This window comes from Tenrec ecaudatus, chromosome 4 (genome assembly GCF_050624435.1).
Source record: "Tenrec ecaudatus isolate mTenEca1 chromosome 4, mTenEca1.hap1, whole genome shotgun sequence".
NCBI lineage: Eukaryota > Metazoa > Chordata > Mammalia > Afrosoricida > Tenrecidae > Tenrec > Tenrec ecaudatus.
Window position 1 is genome coordinate 136,352,663 of NC_134533.1, and position 27,106 is coordinate 136,379,768.

Here is a 27,106-nt window from a genome sequence, read left to right on the forward strand (position 1 = left end):
CATAAAGAACAGGATGTCAATCTGCATTTGTGTCTGTGACAAGCTCTTGTTTATTGGTGTTTATTTGTCCCAGAACATAATGTTTTCAGCATACTTACAAGTTCCCACAAGTATTTATAAACTGTCAGATATGTAAACCCTGGCCCCACAGCTCATCCGTGCCTCCAGAGCACATACTCATCCCAGTCTTTATGATACAACCCCACCCCACTCCCCGTCAATAAGCCTCACGAGGAAAATCTATTTCAAACGCATGTGAGAAGGAGTAAACCATACCTGTTCTGCTGGAGACGTGATGGTCAATCCCTTACTCGGAAGGCCTCACTAGCAAAGACGAAAAACCTCAACCTCACGCTCACAAGAACGGCAGCTCCCACGTGTGAGAGCTTTCTAAGTACCGAGTCTTGTGCTGGGTACCTTACATGCATTATCTCACAATAAGACCATGGTATAGTTGCATATTATCCATCTCCTCAGTTTATAGACAAGAAAACTAAGACACGCATTTTCATTTCTGTAGTCAAGAAATGAATGCATCCAGCTAGTCTGGAAAACAAATGGCATGCCTCTTATGAGCTGTTACCTGGTATTTCCAGTAATGTGTTAGCAGCGCATTAGAGAGGCCAGACTATTTTGTAAGGCTGATCAGCCCAATAGAGTTCAGTGGAAGCCGTTCATCTCCAAAAACAAGCGTCCTGTGGACCGCCTTCGAGGACCAGGCAGGAATAGCTGATGAACCCTTGGTCTACTTCAGATTTCAATTTGACAAATAACCAGACAACTGCTAGAAATGAGCCATGTAACTCGGCAGACTTCACAGGAGACCAGCAGCTGACAGGGTAGGTACCCATATCTACGGTCATCCAAGAATGTAGCGGATCCAGCTAGTCAAAGAAACTAACTTCTTGCTTCTTATTAGATGTCATGAAGAACCAGAGCCTCCCCAGGTTACATTTTTATCCTAAATAAATAAAAGCTCACTTCCATGGATCAAATCAATTCTGACTCATAGTGCCTCTTATGTTAGCTTCAAAATCATGTGGCATAATTATGTCCCCCAATTATAACCACTCCTTTCTGCCTTCACTTCATTAGCATACATGTCATCTCATTATTCCCCAGATTCAGAGTCAGAGTTGTGTCTGGGTACACTTTGCCTCTAAAACCAATCTTTTGACAGATGTATGAAAACATCTATCAAGGGTCTCATTATCACATCTCTAGTATGATCCATCATCCTTTGTTTGAAAGCACCCTAGGATCCACAACTGGGGGACTGTTGCTTTTCCTGATACTGAGCCAATGCCAACTATATTTAGGTAAAATTCATGAGATACTGTCCCATATAATGCATATTAACCTAAATTTTTCTATGCCCATCGTCAGAAAATGTTCATCTTTATCCAGAAAATGCTCATCTCTTTCCAAGCTTATGGGCCTTTGTCCTCCTAGCCCCTGTACAGCAGTTGTGGTGGTGGCCATTGCAACGCACCGTGACCACTGTGAGCGAGGAGAGAACGTGGCTTCCTGTCGTCTTCAGCGGCGAGCTTTGCAGAGGCAGATGTCCTGGCCTTTGTTGCAAGGTGCCTCGCAATGGAATCAGACTTGCAGCATTTTGTTTCGTAACTGAGGATTTTAACCATTTCCACTAGGTCAACCTAAATAAGGTGCCCACACTGCCTTCAAACATCGACTATAGCACAGCCTTCTCCACTTTCCATGAATATTGCCATCCACTGATCTTAGTCTTAAAAAACATCGCATTCCTCCCTTATTCCTTAAATTTAATTCCATCTAGCCTCATTTGAGACAAGCCAAAGCTCACAAGGGAAGACGGGTTGTTTTTTCTTGAGTGATCATGAGTAAAGAGAGCTGCCTTGCCTCCTCACACATAAGAGAAATGCTCAGACCTAAGGACCCTGAGCTTCGCTTCCGTCTTTCTGATAGCCATCATGTCTGCTTCCCCACCTCTAATAGGGATGGTAACAGTCATTCAGATGTACTGAGTCGTAACTCAAAAGTATCTCAATACTCACATGACAGACAGTCTGTCATATGCTAACCTCTTTCCCAGCTTTGTGTACACTTCTCTCAAATCCATCTCCCCTTCATCACCATTGCTGCCTTTGTTTAGATCCTGAGAGCTTTGTGCTAGACATTACGCGAGTCTCCAACACAGCCTCCATACCACTCCCTTCTCAGTCTCACAATCTATGCCACCAGCGATCCTTCTGGAACATTGGCCTGCTTCAACTGCTGTTGTTGGGTGCCCGTAGGTCAGCTCCAAGTTACAGTAGCACTGTGCACAATGTAGCTGAGCATTGCCCAGACCCGTGCTGTCAGCATAAGTGATCTTTTGTTTGAGCCCATCTGGTAGCCCCCGTGTCTATCTGTCTCCCTGAGGGCCTTGCTCCTTTCTCCTGACCCTCTTCTTTAACAAGTCTGATGTCCTTCGCTGAGCACTGTAGCGACTGGCTCCTCCTGACAACATGTTAACCTATCAACAAAATAAAGAACAACATTCTAGATTCTTCCTAATTTGATCTTTACTTCCTTTCTGGACCTATCCAAAGAAAGTCTCCCTGCTTCAACTTGCTTGACCCTCACAGTCCAGTGACACAGGACTGGGCACAATTTTTCACTCCTGTTTTGCTCTTTCAAGCCATACTCATCCATGCTGTGCCCTCAGCCTGGGGTGCCCTCCTCCAGGCTCCTTTTCTCCTAGCGTTAGACTCGCCATCACTTTTCATTAGACGCCTCCTCTGTGAAATGTCCTCAACCTTTCCACAACTCATTCAGGTTGAACTCTCTATATGGTGTGTTCAGATAACGTTGTGTGTGATGCTTAGGCCATCTTATTGTAACTCTGTCTACAGTGCTTGTCTTTTCCATTAGAGCCTGGGTCACTGACAACAGGAATATGGCAATTGACCTTTATATTTTAGAATTTGTCACACATCAAGTCAAAGCACAGATGGCAGTGAATGTTTACTAGATTTGCTTAAGAAAATAATACCACTGGATAGGGCAGAGGCTGTACACTGGTACATATGAGGGCTGGAGGTACAGGGAATCCAGGGTGGATGATACCTTCAGGACCAAGGGTGTGAGGGACGATGCTGGGAGAGTGGAGAGTGAGTGGGTTGGAAAGGGGGAACTGATTACAAGGATCCACATGTGACCTCTTCCCTGGGAGAGGGACAGCAGAGAAGGGGGGGAAGGGAGACTCCGGATAGGGTAAGATATGACAAAATAACGATGTATAAATTACCAAGGGTACATGAGGGAGGGGGGAAGGGGGAGGGAGGGAAAAAAAAGAGGACCTAATGCAAAGGGCTTAAGTGGAGAGCAAATGCCTTGAGAATGATTAGGGCAGGGAATGTATGGATGTGCTTTATACAATTGATGTATGTCTATGTATGGATTGTGATAAGATTTGTATGAGTCCCTAATAAAATGTAAAAAAAGAAAAGAGAAAAAAATGATTAGGGCAAAGACTGTACAGATGTGCTTTATACAATTGATGTATGTATATGTATGGACTGTGATAAGAGTTGTATGAGCCCCTAATAAAACGTTTAAAACAAAACCAAAAAATAAATTAATTAATAAATTAAAAAGAAAATAATACCATTTAATTGTAGGGTCATATATATAAATTACAGAAAACCCACTCAAGACTTTGACCTGCATTGTGTCTACTACTAGATTTTGCGCTTGGCTTGGTTTCAACTCATGGAGAGCCATGTATCACAGAACATGATGTCTGTTACCCAGACCCACCCCTTCTTTCTCAGGATCGTAGATGGGTTTGCCTCTATGTTGCAGCCATTGTGTCAGCCCGAGCTGTGGAGGGGTTCCCTCACCTTCCCTGGCCCTCCACTGGACTGAACATGGTTTCTTTTTCTAATGATTGGTCTGATAGCTCATGCAAATATAAGTGAGTTGAAGACTTAGGCAATATTCTGTGTTTCCATTGGGTTTTTATTAACTAATTTTTGAAAGTTTGTCTTAGTATGGAAATTTTGCTGTGTTCTGTTCACCGTAGGAGACCCTGCTACTATTTGGAATGCCAGAGGCATAGCTTCCAGCATCCTAGCAACACAGATCAACACAATAGGACAGACTGACTTGTGGGTGGTGAACCACTCAATTAAAGCCAAATCAATTTACCCTTAGGAAAATTAGTAAAAACAGCAATCAGCTAGTGTTTTAGGGGTATTTCCTACATGGTGGTCAATGTTTAACACACCTAGTATACATTAGCCTATTTAATCTTTTTCATAAGAAACCTAGGTCTTGCTTTAGGTTAGGCAGTGGGCTGCTAACTGATAGATCAACAGAATACCTCCATCATACACTTTGGGGGAGAACAATAGAGTTGTCTGCTCACATAAGACTGAAAGTTTCCCAAATCCAAAGGAGTGGTCCAACTCTTTCCTCCAAGGTAGCTACGCATCAGAATTGATTTGATGGCCGTGAGCATAGGGCTGCCATGAGTCAGAAACTACTGGAAAGTTGGTTTGTTTTTCTTGGAATCTTTGTAATAACACATATAGTAGCCTCATGATTAATCCCACTTACAGTTAAGAAAACTACAAGTTAGGGAAATTATGTAATTTGTCCCCAAATTACTTAAATAGCAAGTGACAGAAATGATATTTGAACCCATTCAAGGTCCAAACTAATAACTACGTGACACTGAAATAGCAATGGACCAATGTCAAGTTTCCCAATTTTCATCATTTCATTCCCCACCCCAACTTTTCAAACTAGCCAGTGGTTAAGTGTGTTTACCAGATCAAATTTATTTACATACAAGTGCCACTAATATCATTCCAGTGGTGAGACGGCAGGGACCGGGCAGAGGTCAGATTGGGGGCCCTGGATAATGTTCTCATGACTCCACAACCATCCTTCACACTAAACTGGTTTCTCTCATTGTCCTGATATATTTATGTGCTCAATATCCACTCATTCATCCCTTGCCTGAAATGTCATTTTTGTTACACTAAGCCATCAAATACAGTTCTTTCTCCTCCTCCACCACCCATCCTGTGTCGGCAGGCTCTCAAAAGAATCAAAACTGCTCCAAAGACTATTGAGAGTCACACAGTGAAACTAAGCCCCAGTAATATTTCACTGCCTTTCTGGAGATGCTAAGTGAATGGGTTTTCTTGGCTTTAATCAGAAAAATGAGCCTTTTGTTACTTACCTTGCTCTCCCTCTAAGAAAACTCAAGAGCATTCTTTTTGGCTGTGGTTGGACCTGAAGCATTCAAAATTTTAATATGTCTAATAAAACTCACCAAAGAATGGAGGCATGATAGGAAGGGAAGTGTGTTATGGTGCACAAGGGATGAATTTTGCTGTGAAAATGGAGCTGGATGCTTACCGTCAATGAGGAACCCAGAGTGAGATGTTCAAAGGCACAGCTGGGAATATGTGCTAAGCTCGCTTCTTTTTGCCTGTTTGAATGCTATAGAGGCAACACTAGACTTGCTTAAAATGAAAAGGTGCATCAGGAATACAGAGCAGTGTATTTTAAACAATCTCTTCAGAACGTTTCAATCCCTTTCTGGTTCTGTATTTCATCATATTTCTGGTCATTTCCCTGGATATGTGACTGGTTGCTTATCATCTACCACTGGTTCTGAGGACCTTTAGTAGTTTCTTAACCTGCCTCTGTGCCGACGCTGCCCTTTCAGGTCTGCCTGTCTTCTCTCTCACAATGGGACTGTCCCACTTACATCATGTCTTGGTGTCAGGCAGGGACAAGTGGAAGGGTTTTCAGGAAGTTCATGGAGAAATGGAACTAAAAGATAGTAAATTTTTTTCACAAATTTTGGAAGGCCTCTCAAAGAACCGTCCATAACGGAAGAAACTGTTGGTGGTGCCAAGCGGCAGCAGTGAGTGTGTATTTCTTCAATGAAGGGTGGTGTGTCCCAGAGATCGAACTACACAATATTTCTTCTCTTTTGTCTTTTGTACAGTAAGGTCAGTTTCTAAGTACGGGAGCCGACTGGGAGTGGTGGTGCTGCAATGATGTAATGTTCAAGTGAGCCATACACTCTCAGGTGCAATACTATATCAGGCACACCATCAACACCCCCACCCCCACCCACCCCACACACTCATGAATCAGAGACATTTTTGTGAGTGCCCTATGCAATTTCTGTCTGTGGTTCCCTATAACCACTTGGGAAGATGTGAGCAACTTTCTTTCAGGCTCTTTCTCATTAGGCAACTTACTGTAAGCTGGGAAATAAAAGGAAGATCCTATTATTTAGAAATACCCTCCCCTTTCTTGGAAAGAACAAGCCAGGAGTAAGTGGGGGTGCCAACAGGTTCCAACAGGTGAGAAGGCATTCACCTGTCAAGGCTTCCAAAAGGGTAAGCACAGAATGCAGCACTAAGAAGTAGATTCTAACAACAATGATGTGCAGCCCTTATACGGTGTCTTGAAATGTTTTACATAATGAAATTAAGTTTGCTGAGAACAAATATCCCATCCCCCTCCTGTCCGATCCCATCTATCCTACCTTGAAAGTTCAGGGAGACTTATACCGCCCCGATAACATGTATTCTTTAACAAACTAGTAGCGTGACTCTGATCCATCATGCATTCCATTACTGGAGAGCACTATCTCACAAGCATAAAACAATTCGGTCAGGAAAGTGTCATGATAAGGGATTCCCTTTCCACCCTCCTCCAGTCAGATCTGCCCTTTCCTCCCTCTTTTTTGCCCTTGAATACTTTTTAGTCTTTCTTCTCCATCTAGCCCTGCTAGTCGTCTAAGTTACACATCGACTCCAGCCAGGGGAGCTCGATCCTCCTCAAATGGAAAGGATGCTTCCCTGCAAAATGGGACTCTGATGAGCACCGCCCTCTCCCGACGGCTCCTCTGGAAGTGTTGCGTGGTAGTCAAAGGCTGCCCTCTGCAGAACTGTGGGCGAAGGAGGCTTTCCTTTAAAACTGGACAGCAATCAAACATGGCAGCACTTGGATCTGGCCCCACTGAGGAACATTATACAGAAAATAATAAAGACATTAATAACAATAACCCCAAACCAAGCCGACGGCTCCCGAGTGAGTTCCTATCCACAGCGACCCTGTACGGGGTTCTCAAGGTTAAATCTTTACAGGAGCAGATAGTGCCGTGCCCTTTGTTTGTTATTTTCCCGTGGAGGAGCTGGTGGGTTTGAATCATTGCCCTAGAGGTTAGCAGTCTAACACGTAGCTAACAGCACCAACAGGGCTCTTTGAGTTCTTACTATATACCAGGCCCTAAAGCTATCAGAGCAGTTAATCCTCAACATACCCTGTACTCGAAGTTCCAGTATCATCCCCACTGTTTCAATGAAAAAACAAGCCAGAGTAAGTGAATCAGTTCCCACATCAAGCTAGAGGAGAGAGCCACTGTTTTAAACCTAGCCTACCCACTTAAAAACTGTTTCACTGATCCCTTAACAATTGCATGGGAATACTGTAGTTCTTAAGTTCTAGCGAGGGCTGGCACAGCATACAGAGAGAGAGCGTTCCTTCCATGGCCAGGTGCAGCCAGGCAGGTGAGCACAGGATGCGCCAGGGCTTTGAATAGACTGAGCAAGACAATCATTGGTGCCATTAGAGGGAGTTCAGTTTACGAGTTGAGAACAGAGTGGGAGGATGCATTCATTTTCTACAACTGTTGTAACAAATTATCAAAAATTGAGAGGCTTATACGAAAAGAAATGTATCGTCTCTCAGTTTTGGAGGCTAGGGGTTCAAATACAGGTCCTCCACAGAGTCATGTTCTCTAGAGTCTTTCTTGTCTCCCCTGGCTTTGGACAGCCACAAGTGTTGCCTTGGCTTGCTGATGTAGTAGAACTCCCTGAGCACCAGGCAGTCGTCCCTTTGCCAATCCCTCTGCCTCCTGTCTTTTATAAGAAGTCACTCAGACTGGATTAGGACACACCCACTCATGTAGAACATTGTGTCAACTTACTTGAGAACATCTTTTAAAATTTGTTGTAAAAATACAAATAACACAGCATTTGCTCATTTATCATTCCACATGCAGTTCATCCAGCCATCACCAATATCTACTGCCCAGTTTTCCATCACCATACATGGAAAGCATCATGACAGATCAGCTAAAGCGATAACCAAGAAAGGGAGGGAGAGTAATTGAAACCTTAGAAAGGGGGGAGGGGTATCACAGCCAGCCAGTGGTGCCAGTAGCCTGGGCTTTTGAGGGAAGAAGTTTAGTCCCTGGGGAATCACTGGTAATTCACAATAGTGCTTGTGCTTCTGGGGGAGAGAGCTCAGAAATACAAAGCAGATCTAGGATGCTATGGCCAGATCAAAGTCACTACCACTGAGTTAATTCGGACTCATTGATGAGGAAAAATGCCAAGGGAATGGTGCTAGTCTTGACTAGCACTGAAAGAGGTCGGGCTTTATCCTACGCACCTGGGATTCTCACCTGAGGAGTTACTGTATATAATATGGAGCCACAAGTGGGGGACATCATATCTTCTTACTAATCACCTCCCCCCAAAATAAAGTGCATAAATGGTCTCAAGTATAAACATGAGTGCATTCAACGATAACCCAAAATCATAACACTTCCACACTCTGCTTTGCTTTCTTGAACAGAAGAGTAAGAGGTACTGCTACAGCTGGCATGATTGCTTAGCCCTGGAGATGTATGAATGTGCAGCCCTGGAGATGTATGAATGTGCCAGGAATGCCAACATATGTTTATATTTCACGATTAAGAAAAGACAAAGGCAATGGAGAGACGGTCTGGGTTCTGCATGGGTAGGACAGTGAACAATGGTGTTTTATCATCAGACTGGAACAAGAGTGCTTTATCATCAGCCCTTCTGTAAAATTTTAAAATTATTTTTAAACATACACACACCTATATACTCATATGCTTGGGAAAAAAAGTATTAAGTTCGATTTCAGGTAATATAGTCTCACTCTGGTCCCTGGATGGTACAAATTCAGAGGTTCCTCTAGAAAAAAGCCTGACAATCTCCTTTTGATAGATCATAGCCGTAAAAAGCCCTTGGAGAATAGCTCTGCTCTGAAACACATGGGCTCACTATCAGTTGGAATTGGTTCCCTAGCAGTGGGTTCATGCATTGGGATGTTAACATAGGTCAACCATTCAAAACCACCAGCCACTCAGCAAGAGAAAGATGAAGTTTTCTATCTTGTAAAGAGGTACAGTCTTGGAATCCCACAGGTGAAGTTCTACCCTGTCCTATAGGGTCACCAAGTCAGAATCAACTTGATGGCAGTGAAAGTGAATTTTAAATGAATAAATGGGGGTGGGGTGGGTGGGCGAGATGAGGGACAATTTTTAATGTATTGCCACTAACTGATGGATACAAGGATTAAAAGAAGAAGGAGAAAACTGTAGGCGGGGACTGTTGAATATGGTTATTACAGGTTCATACACCATAAGAAATTATTGTAGTGGGTGTGAGATTTTGTGGGGCCAGTGGTGATTCTGAGACCTAGAGGAAAAACTAGCCTGTCCTCATCATGCTCTGCTCAAGGGTGCAGGGAGCCAGGAAATATATTTTAGCACATTTTTTAAAATCAAAAGAAACTAAAATCATAACTGAAATAAGATATTTTTGTTTCTTTTAATTAAAAATAATTTTATTGGGGGCTCATACAACTTTTTTCTTGTTTAAAAATAATCTTATTGATATATACTTCATATATCATCAAATGTAATTGTCAATCATATTAAGAAGAGCTGTGTAATCATTGCCACAATCAATTTCAGAATATTTTCTTCTCATACTCATTGTCCCCTACTGTGCCCCTAGGTACTTATTGAGTTACTGTCTCTCTCTCTCTCTCTCTCTCTCTCTCTCTCTCTCTCTCTCTCTCTCTCTCTCTCTCTCTCTCTCTTGTTTCTTTTTGGTGCTTGGTAAACTTTATTCTTATTTATTTATTTAAAATAATTTTATTGGGGGCTTGTACAATTCTGATCACAATCCATACATAAATCCACTTTTCAAGCACATTTGTACATGTGTTATCATCATCATCATTCACAAAACATTTTCTTTCTGCCTGAGCCCTTGATATCAGCTCCTCATTTTCCCCTTATTTCCCCCACCCTCCCTTTCTCACGAACCCTTGATAATTTATAAATTATTATTATTTTTTCATGTCTTACACTCTTTGATGTCTCTCTTCACCTACTTTTCTGCTGTCCACCACCCATGGGTGGGGGTGAAATGTAGATCATTGTGATCGGTTCCCCCTTTCATCCCCACCTCCCTCTTCCCCTCCTGGTATTGCTACTCTCATTATTGGTCCTGAGGGGTTTACTGCCCTGGGTTCCCTGTGTTTACAGCTCTTATCTGTACCCCTGTACATCTTCTGGTCTAGCTCAATTTGTAACATAGAATTGGGATTTTGATAGTGGGGCGGGGAGGAAAGTTGTATGTTGCATCATTCCTGTACTGCACACTGACCAGTTCATCTCTCTGTGATCCTTCTGTAAGGGATGTCCAGTTGCCTACAGATGGGCTTTGGCTCTCTACCTTGCACAACACCCCCCCACCCATTCACAATGATACGATTTTTTGTTCTTTGATGCCTGATACCTTATCCTATCGATACCTCGTGATCACACAGGCTAGTGTGCTTCTTCCATATGGGCTTTGTTGCTTCTCAGCTAGATGGTCATTTGTTTACCTTCAAGCCTTTAAGACCCCAGACACTATATCTTTTGATAGCTAGGCACCATCAGCTTTCTTCACCAAATTTGCTATGCACCTGCTTTGTCTTCAGCAATTGAATTGGAAGGTGAGCATCATGGAATGCCAGTTTAATAGAACAAAGTGTTCTTGGGTTGTGGGAGTACTTGAGTAGAGACCCAATGTCCATCTGCTACCTTAATAGTAAACCTATAAATAAATGCACATAGATTTCCCCATAGCAAAATATCAATATATTTACATATGTATATGCCTGTATTTAGACCTCTATAAATGCCCTTGCGTCCTAGTTCTTTCCTCTATTTCCTTTTTCTTTCCTCTTGTCCCACTATCATCCTTAGCCTATATTTGGGATTCAGTAATTCCTCTGGGTTACATTACCCTTGATCAAGCCCTACGAGGCCTCCTTTATCCTCCTCACCATTGATTTTTCATCACTTGTTGTTCCCTAGGATTGTTAACTTCCTTTGCCCCGCCTCACCCTCTCCCATGTCCCCCCAGAACCGTTGGTTCCATTGTTTCCTCCTCCAGATTGTTTATCTAGCCTATCTTGTCTAGGTGGACCTGCAGAGATAATATATGCACACAAAAAATAAGACAGAGCAAAACAAAGCAACAAAAGAAAACAAAACAACAACAAAATCAGTGACAAAAAGAAAAGACTTTAAATAGTCAAAGTCTGTTAGTTGACTTTTAGAAGTGTTTTCTGGTTGAGTCTGAAGGGGTGCCACGCCCTGGCCCCAAGTCTATTTTTGGTATTCCCTGGGGACTTCATTGCTGTGCTTCCCTTGCTGTTCTGTTGCACACCCTTAGTGTTTCTCCTCAGTGTAGTGGGGTCAGATTGGGTACAATTCCTGCACTGTGTCTCCACCCTTGTCCCACATAGGGCTATGGGTCAGTGAGGGATGTGGCGTCTCGTAGTGGGGTCAGCCATTTGGTCTTCTCTGTGCATTGGCTGCTCTGAGCAGGGATATGGTCCTCAAGGCTTGGTTGGCCAGGATGTGTTGCACTCTGTGCCCCCCTCTTCATTTGATCCCATGTGCTCTGATCAGACATGTTCTTTTCCCTGAGCTGTAGCTTCAGTGCTGTCCTCTGAAGTAAATTTTTCTGGGGAAAGGGGCACCTCTCCACATAGTAGGGGATGGGGCCAGCCCCTCAGACCTTTCTACTGGTTCCCTGCTTCATGCTGGTATGTTGCGTTCACATCTTGGAGCACCAGGATGAAGCCAGGTTCCTCTTTCCCTGTGGAAATATAAACAATACCACCACACTGGTAGGTTAGTATTCTGTCCCCCTGCTACCAATGTCTTTTTTTTTTCTTTCCACCCCCTCCATTTTAGTTGACTATCATATGTATCCCTGGATTTGGTCTGGGCCCTCCCATACTACCTGGACCTCACCCCAGGAATGTTTGTCTACAGTAGGTTTTTCCCTATGCCCCTTTTGCATTTTTTTAAATGTTTTATTAGGGGATCATACAACTCTTATCACAATCCACACATATACATACATCAGTTGCATAAAGCACATCTGTACAGTCTTTGCCCTAATCATTTTCAAAGCATCTGCTCTCCACTTAAACCCTTTGCATCAGGTCCTCTTTTTATTTTTCCCCTCCCTCCCCACTCCCCCCTCCCTCATGAGCCCTTGATAATTAATAGATTATTATTTTGTTCAGGTCCTTTGCCTATCTCCTCAGTGGGCAATTGTTTTTTTTTCTTTTTGGAAGCTAGCAGTGTGTTGTAGATTTTAGTAATAATGCCTTTGTTTGATGTGTCACTGCTAAATATGTTTTCTCAGTCTGTGGGCTCTCTTATTACTCTATTGGTGGATTCTTTCAATGTACACAGGTGTTTTATCTTCAGTATATCCTACTTGGCAATTTGTGACTCATCTGTATTTGTGTCCTTCCCTATTTCTGATAGCTTGTGCATTCTCTGCACCAAAATTCTCAGGTTTGTCCCAATTCTTTCATTGATGGCCTAAATAGTGTGGGGTTTAACATTGAGGTCCATGATCCACCTTGGGTTTATTCTTGTGCATGGAGTGAGATAACAGTCTTTCTTAATTTTTCTGCAGGTGGATATCTATTTTTTCCCATTTGATATTTTTTTGGTCCTTATGAAAGATCAGTTGTCTGATTTTATTTCTGGGTTTTAAGTTATTTTCCATTGGTCTGAGTACCTGTCATTATACCAATACCATGTGGTATTGACCACTGTGGCTGTATAGTATGTGCTAAATTCAAGTAAAGCAAGCCCTCCCATTCTATCCGTGTTCTTGAGGATTTCTTTGCTAATTCTGGGATTCTTCCTTCTCTATATGAAGTTGGTAATCAGTTTTTCTATTTCTTTGAAGAAAGATGAGGGTAATTTTATCGAGATTGCATTAAATTTATATAGTGCCTTGGGCAGAACTGACATCTTTACTATATTGAGTCTTTCAATCCATGAGCATGGGACATTTTCCACTTGTTGGGGTCACCCTTGGGTTCTTATAATAGTGTTCTGTAGTTTTCCTCATACAAATTTTTTGTTCTTTTAGTCAGGTAGATCCCTAGATATTTTAATTTGTGCTTGGCTATTGTGACGGATACCACCTTTTTTTTTATCTCTTCTGTGATCTTATCTGATGTGTATAGCAGTCTGATAAACTTCTTTTTATTGATTTTATATTGTGTGACTCTGCCATATTCCTCTATTGGTTCCAGTAATCCCCTTGTGGACATTTTGGGATTTTCCATATATAAAATCATATCATCTGCGAATAGCGAACGTTTCACTTCTTCCTTCCCCAGGCAAATACCTTTGATGTCTTTTCTTTGCCTTATTATGTTAGGCAAGACCTCCAGTACGATGTTAAATAAGAGTGAGGATAAGGGGCATCCTTTTCTAGTCCCCCTTTTTCAGTGGGATTGTGTTAGTCTTTTCTCCATTTATTACCACATGGCCTGTTGGCTTTTCATATATAGCTTGTATTATATTGAGGAATTTTCCTTCTACTTTAATCTTCTTGAGTGTTTTAAATAGGAATTGGTGTTGGATGTTGTCGAATGCTTCTTATGCATCTATCAATATTATCATGTGGTTCTTATAGTTTTTCATGTCAATGTGGTGAATGATACTAATGTTCTTTCATATGTTGAACCATCCCTGCATCCCTGGTATGAATTCCACTTAGTCACATTGAATTATTAGTTTTATATACTTTTGTATCCTATTTGGCCAGTATTTTGTTAAGGATTTTTGCATCGATGTTCATTAGTGACAGTCTGTAGTTCTCAATACTTGTGGGATCCTTGCCCAGTTTCAGTATCAGAGTTATACTAGCTTCATTGAAGGAGTTTGGGGGAGCTTTACTATGTTCTAGAAGAGTGTGTGTAGGATTGGTGTCAGTTCTCCCCTGAATGCTTGGTAGGATTCTCCTGTGAAGCCATCTGGTCCCGGGGATTTTTTATTGTAATCCCTTGATAACCTTGTCTATTTCTTCTATTGCTATGGGTCTATTGAGATTCTTGTTATCCATTGGGGATAGTCTAGGGAGAGATTGTTTTTCCAAGAATTTGTCCATGTCTTCCAAATTGTTGAATTCATCAGAGTACAGTCCTTCTTAGTATTGTGTAATTATCCTTTTGATTTTATTAGGGTCTGTTGTCATGTCCCCTCTTTCATCTCTCATTCTTGCTATTGAAATTTGTTCCCTCCTTTCTTTGCTTAGCTTTGCTAGCGGTCTGTCGATTCTGTTTATCCTTTCAAAGAACCAACTTTTAGCAGCATTAATTTTTTCCATAACTTTATTTTCCCTCTCCTGAATCTCAGCCCTGATTTTATTATTTATTTTCTTTTGCTATTAGGATTGTTATGTTGGCTCTGCTCTAGTTGCTGCAAATTTTGTTCCAGCATATCAGTCATAAGTCTCTCTTCCTTTTTCATGTGTGCATGTATTGTTATGAAACTTCCTCTGATAATTGCCTTTGCTGTGCCCCATAAGTCTTGGTATATTGTGTTCTCATGCTCATTGGTTTCTAGAAATTTCCTAATTTCATCTCTGATCTGAACCAGTGCATACTCCTTTTGCAATAGAATGATTAATTCTCCAATTGTTTGCTGTTTTATTCTTCATCATGGCACAGTGATCAGAGAGAGAGGGGTCTATATGATATCAATGTGCTTAAATTTATGCAGATTCAACTTATGCCCCACCATGTGGTCTGTTTTGAATATGTGCCATGTGGGTTCGAAAAGAATGTGAATTAATTTGTATATGGGTGAAGAGCTCTGTAAATATCTATCAGGTCAAATTGTCTAATTGTAGTGTTTAGATCTCTAACCTCCTTGTTGATTTTCTTTCCCTATATTTCCCTATATTTCCAAGAGAGTGGTGTGTTGAAGTCACCTACTATAATTGTTGAGCCTGTGTTGTTGTTTTTTTCTTCTCATTTTTTGGAGCGTTTTGTTGATGTATTCAGATTTCTCTTTCGGTGAATATATGTTCAAAATGCTTAGTCGTTCTTTGTCTACCATTCCCTTGAGCTTTATAGTGTCTCTCCTTGTCTCTTTTTATGGTTTGCATTTGAGATCAATTTTATCCAAGATATTATTCTTACGTGCCTTATCTTCATAGCACTTCAAATTTAATAAAGTTTTTTTTTAACTTTTCAAATGAAATCTCCTAAATTCTATGTTCTGTGAGGGCAGAGACTAGGTCTACCCTCTTCACACTGTTGTCCCACGGATGGATGTAACTAACAGAAAGATATCTTTTTTCCAGTCCTTTAGAAATGTTTCTTTTGCCTCAGGTGCAGAGAAGAACAGCACCACTCTCAAGACGGCGTCATGCTTGCCACTCAGGGCCCCAGAAAGCAGAAGACCTGAATTATCATTCCTGAGCTCAATTGCCTGCTGTAATAACTGATTTCTACAAGGAGCAGCAATTGATTTTTAATGGAAAACACCAGAATAGCCTCACACTTTACTCATTGAGGTTCTGGTGAATTTTTATTTCAATTGGTCACAACTTTCCAGGCAGAGAACTATGAGTGGGCCCTAAACAGATGTACCAGTGGGAGCTTTGGGACACTTGATTCCATTGTTAGCCTGTGGAATTGAGTGCCCAGCAGTCCTTTGGGTAGTGGTGGGGGTCTGGCCTGATCTAGTAATAAAGCCTCATAGTGGAGGAGTGAGGGAGGGACAGCCAGCATCGGTCAGAATTCAAACCACAAGGAAGGGAGTCCAAGAAGATTGTGGTCACTCCCAACAAGTGCCCCAGTGCACAGAGGGGTTGGACCCAGACCACCCATTCCTCAAGATCATATCTGGACTGACACTTATTGGGAAGCTGGATTTGTGCTGCTCCTGAATCCTCTTTCCCCCCACTCTTCCTCATTTCTTACCCGATCCTCATCACCTTTTTCTCTGGCTGCTGCTGCCCTTCCCTTAACTTCCTTGGACCCTCTTTCTTCTGACCCCACTTCTCACTGCTTTGCTCTCCTGGTCTTCCTTGTTGTTTACTTCCTCCTCTTCTACATGGGTCCTTCTTCCTGCTCTCTTACCTCTTCTCTTTCCTCTCCCTTTCCCCTTTCTTCTTTCTCTTTCTTCCCCTTCTCTTGTGTAAATGAAATACATGAAATAGTTTTCCCCTACTCTTAGAGAATATCAAAGGCAATATAGACACTAAGTATACTAACTGACATAGCAATTAGCAGCCCTATGCTACTGAGGCTCATTTTATTAAAGAGGACCTCTAAATTCAATAAACTCCAAGTTTCCAAAACCTGAGTGAGTCCTCCATGCTGGCAGGCATGGTGAACATCTGGACAAAGGGCCAGGTTTCTCTGTCCATGGAGGTTTAGCCTCAACTCCCATGTTCCCTAGGGTAATTTGCACAGCAGTCCTCCAAGGGTACCAGCTTACCTCATTCCTGTTTTCAGGGCTGTGAGCAATTTTTCACATTCTTTACCACCCACTCCCTGTTCTCAGACTCCTACTGTGGCCCAACTATAACATGCCTTCATTTTATCATGACTCTATTTCCGGTCCTTGTAATTCAGGGAGAGGAAGGATGGTTTTCATCCAAAACTTTCTGTGCTGCCTATCACATTTGGGTCAAGTAATCTGGCACATGTTACCTGTTGTCTATATCAAGATCCTCACCAGTTTTTCTGTCTTTTTAACAGAGTTGGCATGGACCCTGATGAGGATCCGAAGGAGGGAACCTCCTCACAACAGGCAAGTCAGAGAATCCAATGTGTAAATCATAGTAACGTGAGATGCTCGCTTCCAGGGGAAACATATGTTTGTACTGCTTGTGACCAAGGGGTTTCTCCTAAACAGCCTGGCTCTGCTGCTGAAAAAAAAATTTAAGCTGAAAAAAATCAGAATCCTCACTAACCATTAGCACATGAAGGACTGGAACTAGCCTATACTTGTAGCATCACTGGGGTAAGAGAAGCCCTAGAAATTCTATAGCATAGGGGTAAGAATGTGGCTCTCAGAGTAAGGCACTTGAGGGTTTGAGCCAGCCTGCTGAATTTGATGAAACTGACCCAAACTTCTTTAACCTCAGTTTCCTTATTTTATGAAGTAGTGGTCAAAAGCATGCAGGACACACAATAAATAGACCTGTTTCTCCTACATGGCATATCCTATAAATTTATACTGTTGTTTGCTGCCACTGGATTGGCCCCTGGTTCATGGTAACCTCATCTATAAAAAAGGGAAATACTGCCTGACTTTGCCCTATCTCCATGACTGGTTACAATACAACCACTGTAATACATAGGGTTTGCATTAATTGGCGTTTAGAAGTAGATCCTCAAGCCTTTTTCCTAGTCTATCAGAGTCTGGAAGTTCTGCTCAAACATCTTCAGTACCGTAACAACATACAGATATCCCCAACACAAACAGATGGTAGTTACATATGAGTTGTTTGGCTGGAAATGGAACACAGGCCTCCAGCATGAAAAACAAGAATTCTAGCACTGAACCACCAATGCCTTTCTATATGAAATATTGAAATGGACAAAACACAGTGCAGCTGCCTCAGTGATCCTTCTCTGCCTTAATTGAGCTACCAGATTTGCAGACATCCTTGCTTTAAACACTTTAAAGAGCTCTTTAAGTAAATAAATATAAATCTTTATCCTAAATATCCTCTGTTATGTGGTTATAATCTTTGTGGGAACAGATCAACAGGCTTTTCACCCAAACTGTAACTTGGGTGTCATTCAACTCCCATCCATTTAGCTAGTAGTTGAGCGAAAACCATTTGTATCAGCCAGGGACCATTTTAATGAAATTATTAAACTAAAACCACTCCATTTTACAAAAGATTTGAGGCTGCATAAATACCCTATATCACATACCCTATATCACACAGGTGATTCACAGATTACGTTCTCGATTCCTCACTATGTCTTTAAATCAAATTTGTATCTAAGTAATGTCTGGTTCACATCTAATGTCATTTGGTCAAGTGTTTCTTAGTATATAGTGTATCTGTGCAAAAAGATAATTTAAGAAATACTTCTAGATTTATCAAAATATCTTCAACATAATACTACAGTAGCAGTAACGGTTTGAGGTATGCCTCAAAGTAGCAGCTGTTTATTATTGCAAAGTGGTTTTACCTTGCATTTTTAATACAAGGATTTATGGAGTCACAGGTAAGTTGAGTCTTTGTAACCCAGGCACCACCTATAATAGTAAAACACTTTAAACTAGCAGTAATAAAAGCAGAAAGTTAAAATCAGAGGGGTAAAAAGCATAAGCCCATGATTAAGTACATCATAAGATCCTAGGTCTTTCTACCATCATACCAGAAGTAGGCTTTCTGGCTGCTGAAGGGAGCAGATGGAGGAAATAATAATCAGTAATATACTACATTGTATCATTAGAGAAAAACTATGCCCTTCTTCAAGCAGTACAAAATGTCAAAGGTTGTTGCACTTTAAAGGACATGCATCAACTCGTGAGAAATACACTTGCTAGAATCATCAACGTTATGCCACCAAAAGAGTGGTATTCACCCCCAAACAAAGTTCAGAAAACAAGATGTGTACAAATTGCTGAATGGACTACTAGTGTGCTCTGTGAACATTCCTTCACCTCGATCACAGTGAAAAAGAGAAGAAGGAGGGTCTCATTGGGAGCTTTGCGTAGAAGACCTAAAATGAGCTATCCAAATATGAAGAAGCAAACCTTCTTATAATTTGTATGATGCTACTCCTAACAAGCAATTTGATGTTTAAGAAGTGTGCTGGAACTGTTCTTATTTGCAATAATGTGGGAGAGTGAAGCAGTTACATTTACAAATGAGGTTTTCTTGGCATCTCAAAGTAACTCTTATCTACAGTGGCAATTACAGGTAAGAGAGGGGTCTGGCAGAAGTAGCAAACCCCAGTGTCCCTGCCTCTGCTTCCCAACCCCACCACGTTTTTTCATTGGCACTTTACATATGATGTGTCGAGAATGTCTCTGCTTTTATTTTGTTGATAGCTCTTGACTGATTATCAGTATTCTCTCACCTACCAGACTACACAGCTCACATTTTAATTCTTAGAGGAGGATTGCATGAGCCTACATATTTTACATTTACTGAACTGGTTTACATTGAAAAATAGCATAATTTCCCACTGTTCAGCCTAAGACAGAGAGAAAAGATCTCTTCATATTTATCAAAAACAACAAAAATTTCACAAGGAGTGTGGCAATTGCACTTTCAAGTTAAAGAGTAAGCATACATATTACTTGCATACATTTTAAAGGAATCACATATTCTCTGTGGAAAGAAAAACCACCATTGAGACATATGAACTTGTAGCCGTGACTAACGTGTAGTGTTGCACTTTCCTTTGTGCCTTGTAACATTGTTTAGACTGAGCAAGGCATTATAACTCCTACATGTGCCAGACCCAGAAGCGTTAAAGAGCATATTACACACCGATATTAAACTTGAAATACATGATCTATGCAAAGGTCTATTAGAAAAGTGAAAGAATTGCAGTTGTGAATTTTATGTCTCTTCAATGTGGAAAAAAGAAAGAAATAACGATCTCCGACATTCCACATATAGGAAGTTATCCTTCAAACTAAATACTCCTCTTTGAAAAAGAACAGTACAGAGCAGGTAAGAACCACTGGGTCTCAAACCACCTTGATCATTTCATACAGAAGTTATCTAATCCAAGAAGAGAGGCCATCACTGCTTCTTGTTTTCCCATTTTATCAAGGCCTCTCTAATTGTTGAGCAATGACTTGTTCTTGACACCCTTCCAAGAAATTTCCATATATGAAACATTTAAATCCCAAAATAACCCAAAAGTGCCCCAAAATGGGTGCAATGGTCATCCTAACTTTGTAAGTAAGCAAACTTTAGATAGGAAAGCAAGAAGCCCCCAGGGCACAGTGCCTAAGCACTTTGGTGCTAATGAGATGTCGGTGATTCAAACTTATCAGTGGCTTCTTGGGGAAAAGACCTGGTGATTTGCTTCCATATGAATTCAGCCAGGAGACCCTGTGGGGAAATGCTACTCTGTTCTATGAGGCTGTTATGAGTTGCATTCAACTCGATAGCACACAACAATGTATAAACTACAACTTAACCCATTGCCATTGATTCAACTCAGACTCACAGTGTCTTGTATAGGTTCTCTCAAGCTGTGTATATGATGGTTGTCTTTGAAGATTTGGAGCTAGGAAGTGATGAGGTTGTAACACCCCTTCTTAAAAAAATTGTTTCTCTCCCAATTCCACCTTGCCAACTGTTACAATGAGACTAATTTCAGTCTCCTTTTTTGGGGGGATACTTTTATTTTCTAATGCTACATTTGTTTTTGTATGTACTCTCAAAGTTGCTCCATTTCCTTCGGCTTATATATGACCTAGATGGGCCAACGCTGATCACAGCACTTCAAAAGTCACAGCATGCCTGAGAAAAGTCCAGAGAAGGGCAGCTTCAATAGCTGAGTACAGGGAACTGCTACCCGAGTACTGGGGATTAAACGGATTAGGATTTTCCCATCAGAAAGACTAGATCTCAGAAGAGATACAAAATAACATCTACAAAAATATGAAGGTTGTGAACAAGGTGAATGAGGATTTGTGTACTAACTTCCCAAACAATATAGCCTACAATACCCTTGAAACTTATGTGAGGTCATTTAGGAGAGAATCATAATGTCTGTTTTCCTGGACAATAAAATGAAACTGAATTCATTGCCATAGAGTTGATTCCGGCTCATAGTGAGCCGGTAAGATAGAGTAGAACTTCCCCGTGGGTCTCCAAGTCTTTACCCTGACCAATCAAGTTACATAGAAAACCCCCACTTCATCAATGATGAAATGTATGTTCAAAGAATTAGAGGAACTTACCCAAGACAACAAATCAGTGATATTCAGAGATGTGACTAAAGCCAATGCTTTTGCATTGCTGTAGAGTAAGCATTGGATTACTAAGCACTCGATCCGGAGTTTGGTCACTGGAGTCATTTCGTAGGAGAAAGGTGAGGCTGTCTGCTCCTACAAGAACTGACAAATCCCTGTTAGCCCTAGACAGACTGACTCTGAGTACGAATGACTCTGGGGGAGTGAAGTTGGTTTGGGGTTTTATCCTCTCATTTAAAAGAGATCTATATCTGTGCCCATTCGGAAGAAAAGTGACCCAACTGAATGGGTAGATTATCAAGCATTATCTTTACTACCAAAACAAAAGCAAAATTTTACTGAGCACAGTTCAAAAATGATTGCAGCACTATATGCACAGGGAATTACTAGAAATTCAAGCATAAGGGGTATCATTGTTGATATCAGATGCATCTTGACTAAAAAAGCAGAAAGTATCAGAAAGATGTTTCCCATATTTTGTTGACTACAAAAAGGCAGTCAGCTCTCTTCACTTGGAAGGCTGATTGACGACAACCCTGCCATGATTCTTTCTGATAACCGGACACCATCGAATTTCCTCACCATGTTTTGCTGTAGCACTAATATCTTCGGTGATCTCTTAATGAGGGAACCTATCAAGCAGGGCCATGATGTAAGAACTAATTATTCTTAGATTGGGGCCCGAAGTATGTGCGATCCCAACATCCTGTCATACATCTATGGTTTATTTATATATTTGGTTATGTTAGAGGACAGCATCAATCATCTTCCTGGGACATAAGATCATTATATTAATAATGTCATTAATTTAGCCAATGGTAAAAAGTTTAAAAAAGGAGAAAAGGAGATTACACAAGTGTAAGCAGGCTCTGAAACACAATACCTGAATTATTGATTTATACAGTACACTACACATAGGAATTTTCTCTTTTATTTTGTTGTTGTTATTTGCTCTTTTGATTTGTTTGTTTCTGTATGTTTTTCAGTATATGAAATCCAGGATGGGGAATCTATAGAGACAGTAAATTAATGAATGATACTCTGGGGTTACAGCAGGGGAGGTTAGGGGTAAATAGGGAACTAATAACAAGGAGTACAAGAAAGAATAAAATGTTCTAAAATTATTGTGGTAATCATTTCACAACTCTTCTTGATATGATTGAACTATTGAATTGTATGATATTTGGAGTATATCCAAATAAAACTGTTTAAAAAAAGAAAGACATTCAGCTGTGTGGATCATCACAAATTCTAGATAACATTGTGAAGAATGGGAATTTTAGAACATGGACTGTGCCATGTGGAACCTACACAGAGACAAGAGGCAACCATTTGAGAAGGGCAGGTGGATACTGTGTGGTTTAAAATTAGGAAGCATGTTCATCACGGTAGTATCCATTCACCATACTTAGTCAATCTGCAGGCTGAGCAAATACTCTGAGAAGCTAGATTATGAAAAGAAAGAAGTGACATCAGGATTGGAGGAAGACTCCTTAACCAGCTGTGCTATGTGGATAACATAACCCTGCTTGCTGAAAGTAAAGAGATCCTAAAGCACTTACTGATGAAAATAAAAATCTACAGGTTTTACTATGGATTACAAATCAACAGAAGGGAGAGAAAATCCTCACAACTGGGCCAATAAACAAAAATCGAAAGTGTAAAGGAGTCCATTTGACTTGGATGTATAATCAATACCTCTGGAAGTAGCAGTCAAGAAATCAAGTGATGTACTACACTGGGAAATCTGCAAAAGGCCTTTTTAAAGTGTTGCAAAGCAAAATGTCAGTGCGAAGGTTAGGATATGCCCAACCCAAACCATGGTATATATGTGAAAGCTGGATAATGATCAAGCAAAACAAGAAGAATTGATGCCTTTGAATTATGGTGACATCAAAGAATATTGACTCAATCATGAACTGTCAGAGAATGAACAAATCTGTGATGGAAAAAGCACAGCCAGAATACTCCTGAGAACTAAAGATGGTGAGACTGTGTCCTGTAATATGGACATGTTCTCAAGGAGGACCAGTCTCTGGAAAGGATATTATGCTTGGTCAGCGAAAAAGAAGACCCTCAATGAGTTAACCAGATCCGGTGACTGCAACAATGGGCTCAATGCTAGCAACAATTGTGAGGATACTACAGTACCAGACACTGTTTAATTCTGTTGAATATGGGCTCGCTATGAGTTGGAACCAACTTGACCTTGTCTCAGAATAACACCATCCCCTTATACCTTCATGAATAACTTAAAAACAAAAAACCTAGTTTTCATCAAGTCAGTCTGACTCACAGTGATCCCATATGTATCAGGGTAGCACTGAGCTCTCCAAGGTTCCTCCGTGGAAGTGATAACCAGCCCTTTCTTCAGCAGTACCTCTGAGTAAACTCCTACTTCTAACTTTTTATTTAACAGTTTAACACTTCAACCATTCATAAAGCCCAGAGACTCCCACATCAAACATCATATTACTCCAATGTAATGGTCACTTGTGCTATATTCTATTCTATTGACCAATAAAAGGTTATATGCCCACCCTATAAACGAGATGTGTAAATATGCAACTTGTCTTTTGTCTAAAGAAGGTCACAGTTACATGGCGAAGTCCATGGATACAGAGGATTATCAAAAGAAAGTGAGGGTTTTTTTTAAAAAAAATATAACTCATGTACCATGTAGATTATTAAATCAAGGAAAAAGTTTGGGCTCTAGTAATGTTTAAGATGAATTGATGCATTTCAGCTATGATATTGGGATTGTGTTAGTCCAGGTTGACTAGAGAAATAAATCCATACACACTCATAGGTGCATAAGAAAGAGATCTATATAAGAGTAAGAAAGTCCAGAAGTCTGTTATTAGCCCATATGTCTGATACTAGTCCATAAATTCCTCTTTGGACTCACTCAACACATGGAAAGATGCAGAATGCAGGAAGATCACACCAATAGGTAGAAAGCCTTGTGGATCCAGGGCCAGGGGAAGTATCTCAATGCTGGTGCGGTTCTCCATGTGTCTCCTCCAGCTCTCTGAGTGTCTCAAAGCAGGAAAGGGAAGGCAGAGAGAGTGTCTAGAATTTTCAGAAGGCCATACCCACACAGAGGCATTATTGGCTATGACCTAATTGACAGGCTAGACTCCAACCTTTTACCCAAGTTGACAAGAGATTATGTAACTGTCCCAGTGATATATATTGCAAGTACCATGAACTGCCAGAAGAACAAACAAATCTATTTTGGAAGAATACAATCATAATGCTCTTTGGAATAGAAGATGGAGAAACTTTGTCTCAAATGCTTTAGACATGTTCTCAGGAGAGAGAGCCCTAGAAAAGGATATCATCATGGTTGGCAAAATAGAAGGGCAGCAAAGAAAAAGGAAGCCTCAAAGAATGGATTGACCCAGTGGCTGCAACAATAGGCTCAAACATAACAAACACTGGGAGTATGGGGAAACACCATACAGGGATTCCTTCTGTTGTGCCTAGGGACACCAGGGCTCAGAACTGACTTTACAGCAACTAACAGTGCTAATCTGCACTGTAACAGTGGTCTGAAGTGGTAAATAGTTCATTTGTACTGGAAACATTGCACACGTAATGCCCAATTAGTATGACTCTCCATTCTGATATTTCTGTTGTAAGTATATTTTGACATAAATATAATACTTCATTTTTCATTGTTATTGCCTTTTTGAAAGATCATTTTATTGGGGGCTCTTACAGCTTTTATAACAATCCATACATCAATTTTATCAAGCATATTTGTACATATGTTGCCTCATTATTTTGTAAACATTTACTTTAATTTGAGCCCTTGCTATCAGCTCCTCTTTTTTCCCTCCCTCCATACCCCCTCCCGCCCTTGTGACCTCTTGTTAAATTTTTAAATATTATTTTCATTTCTTACTCCTTCCCGCATTGTGTCTTCCCTCATCCTCTTTTCACAACCCCCCCCCTACCCTCCTAGTATCACTACTCCCATTTCTGTTCCTAAGGGGTTTATCTGACCAGAATTCTGAGTGTTGTGAGCTCTTATCTATCTGTACCTGTGTACATGCTCTGGCCTAACCCACAGTGAATGGCAGGACTGGGGTCATGATAGTGAGGGGGCTGGGGGGATGAGGAACCAGAAGATTATTGTGTGTTACATCGGTGCTATACTTCACCCTGGTTGATGCATACCTTCCTTGCAACCCTTCTGTGAGGGGGTGTCCCATTGTCTACAGATGGCTGTGGGGTCTCTGCTCTGACCCCTTCATTCTCAGCTATATGGTTTTTGTTTGTTTGTCTCTTTGTTTGTTTTGGGTTTTCTGATGCCTTTTACCTGATCCGATCAACACGTCATAATCACACAGGCTGGTGTGCTTCTTCTGTGTGGGCTTGTTGCTTCTCTGCTAGATGGCCACTGGTTTAACTTCAAGCCTTTAAGACCCCAGATACTATATCTTTTGATAGCCGGGCATCATCAGCTTTCTTCACCACATTTGCTTGTGTACCCACTTTGTCTTCAGTGATCGTGCAGGGAGGATGAACATAACAGTGTGTCAGTGTGTTATAACAAAGTGTTCTTGCATTTAAGGGGGGTTTGCCCAGAGCGGCCCACATTCAGTCCTCTTCCTCAAAGTATTGCCATATAAATATATGTATTTATGCCAATACCTTATTTTTATGAATTAATATATTTACATAAGTGTACATCTATGTTTATACCTCTCTCCATAGTTTTGCTTCCCAGATATTTTCTCCATTTCCTTTTACCTTCACCCTTCTGCCTCTTAGTAATTCCTCTCAGCTACATTGCTATTGCTCCAACACCCCCAGGATCTCTACATCCTCCTGGTTGTTGATTTAATTCCCTAGTTATTCCCCTGTTTATGACATTGTTTGCTCACTTCTCCCTTCCCCCTGCCTCCTCCAACCCTGTAAGTCCCTCGAGAACCTTCAGTCCCATTGCTTTCTCCTCAGGCTTTCTTACCGTGCCTTTCTTATATAGGTAGGCAAACCAACAATAACAGAGACACTACAAAAAGAAAACAAAAAGTTTAATAAAAAGAGAAATAAAATATATAATAATAACTATTAAAAAACCCAAAATAAATAAATATCATTGCTTTTTAATATCATTATCTTTATAAATTTTATTTTTGTATTTTATGGTTGGGAACAATGCATATAAATGTAAGGATACAGTCAAATGCATATATACATATATAAATATTCACAAATCATTACAAAAACAAACAGAGGATCATAAGCTGGGGACTACCTGCATATCCTGCATCTATTTGAATACTGCACCAAATTGCTGTAGAATCAAGCAGTGTTCAATAAGTCAAGTGAATTTGTCTACCAATTTTCTCAACTACTGACACAGTCTCCAACTGTCACTGAGGATTTCCTATTTCTCTCTATTGAATGATGCATTTTAAAACTTTTTACTAGATATAGAATTCTGATTTGACAGGGTCCTTTTTAAATTACTTCAAAAATGTCATTTCATTGTTTTCTTTTCTCCATTGTTTCTAATGGAAATGAAGTAGCATATGTTTCTTTCCCAGGACATAAAATGCCCTTTTATTCTCTGAATCCTTTTTAAACTTCTCTTTATGTTTGGTTGGTATTCAGAGGTTTGGTTATTAATAAGTCCAGGGTTTTTTTTTTCCTGATTTGGGATGACTGAACTTCTTGGATTTCTAGACTGATTTTTTAAATCAAATTTGAGAAATATTCAGTCATTATATTTTAAAATATTTTTGTTCTTCATCTTTTCTATTTATAGCATTCCAGTAATTGCAACCTAGGACCACACACATTTATTTTGTTCACATCTTGTTTCTATTTTATATGCAAATTGAACCCTTTTTATTGATTGCCAATCAAGTTAACTATGCATACGTTTTTCAGCAGTTAATTCCTTCCAAATGGGCAGCCAGTTGCGTCTTTGTAGTCTGCTCTGAGTCTGGAGTCTCTGCTTAAACCTGGTGT

At 40.6% G+C, this 27,106-nt stretch overlaps 1 protein-coding gene across 1 annotated transcript in view; it reads left to right on the forward strand.

The window, feature by feature from the left end:
* The window catches only part of SLC9A9 (solute carrier family 9 member A9), an 826,675-nt gene that overhangs the window by 624,804 nt on the left and 174,765 nt on the right, over positions 1 to 27,106 (forward strand). Inside the window, exon 13 of the mRNA XM_075546794.1 lies at positions 16,912 to 16,962. Coding sequence (XP_075402909.1) covers positions 16,912 to 16,962 — 51 coding nt within the window. The remainder of the gene's footprint in view (positions 1 to 16,911; positions 16,963 to 27,106) is intronic.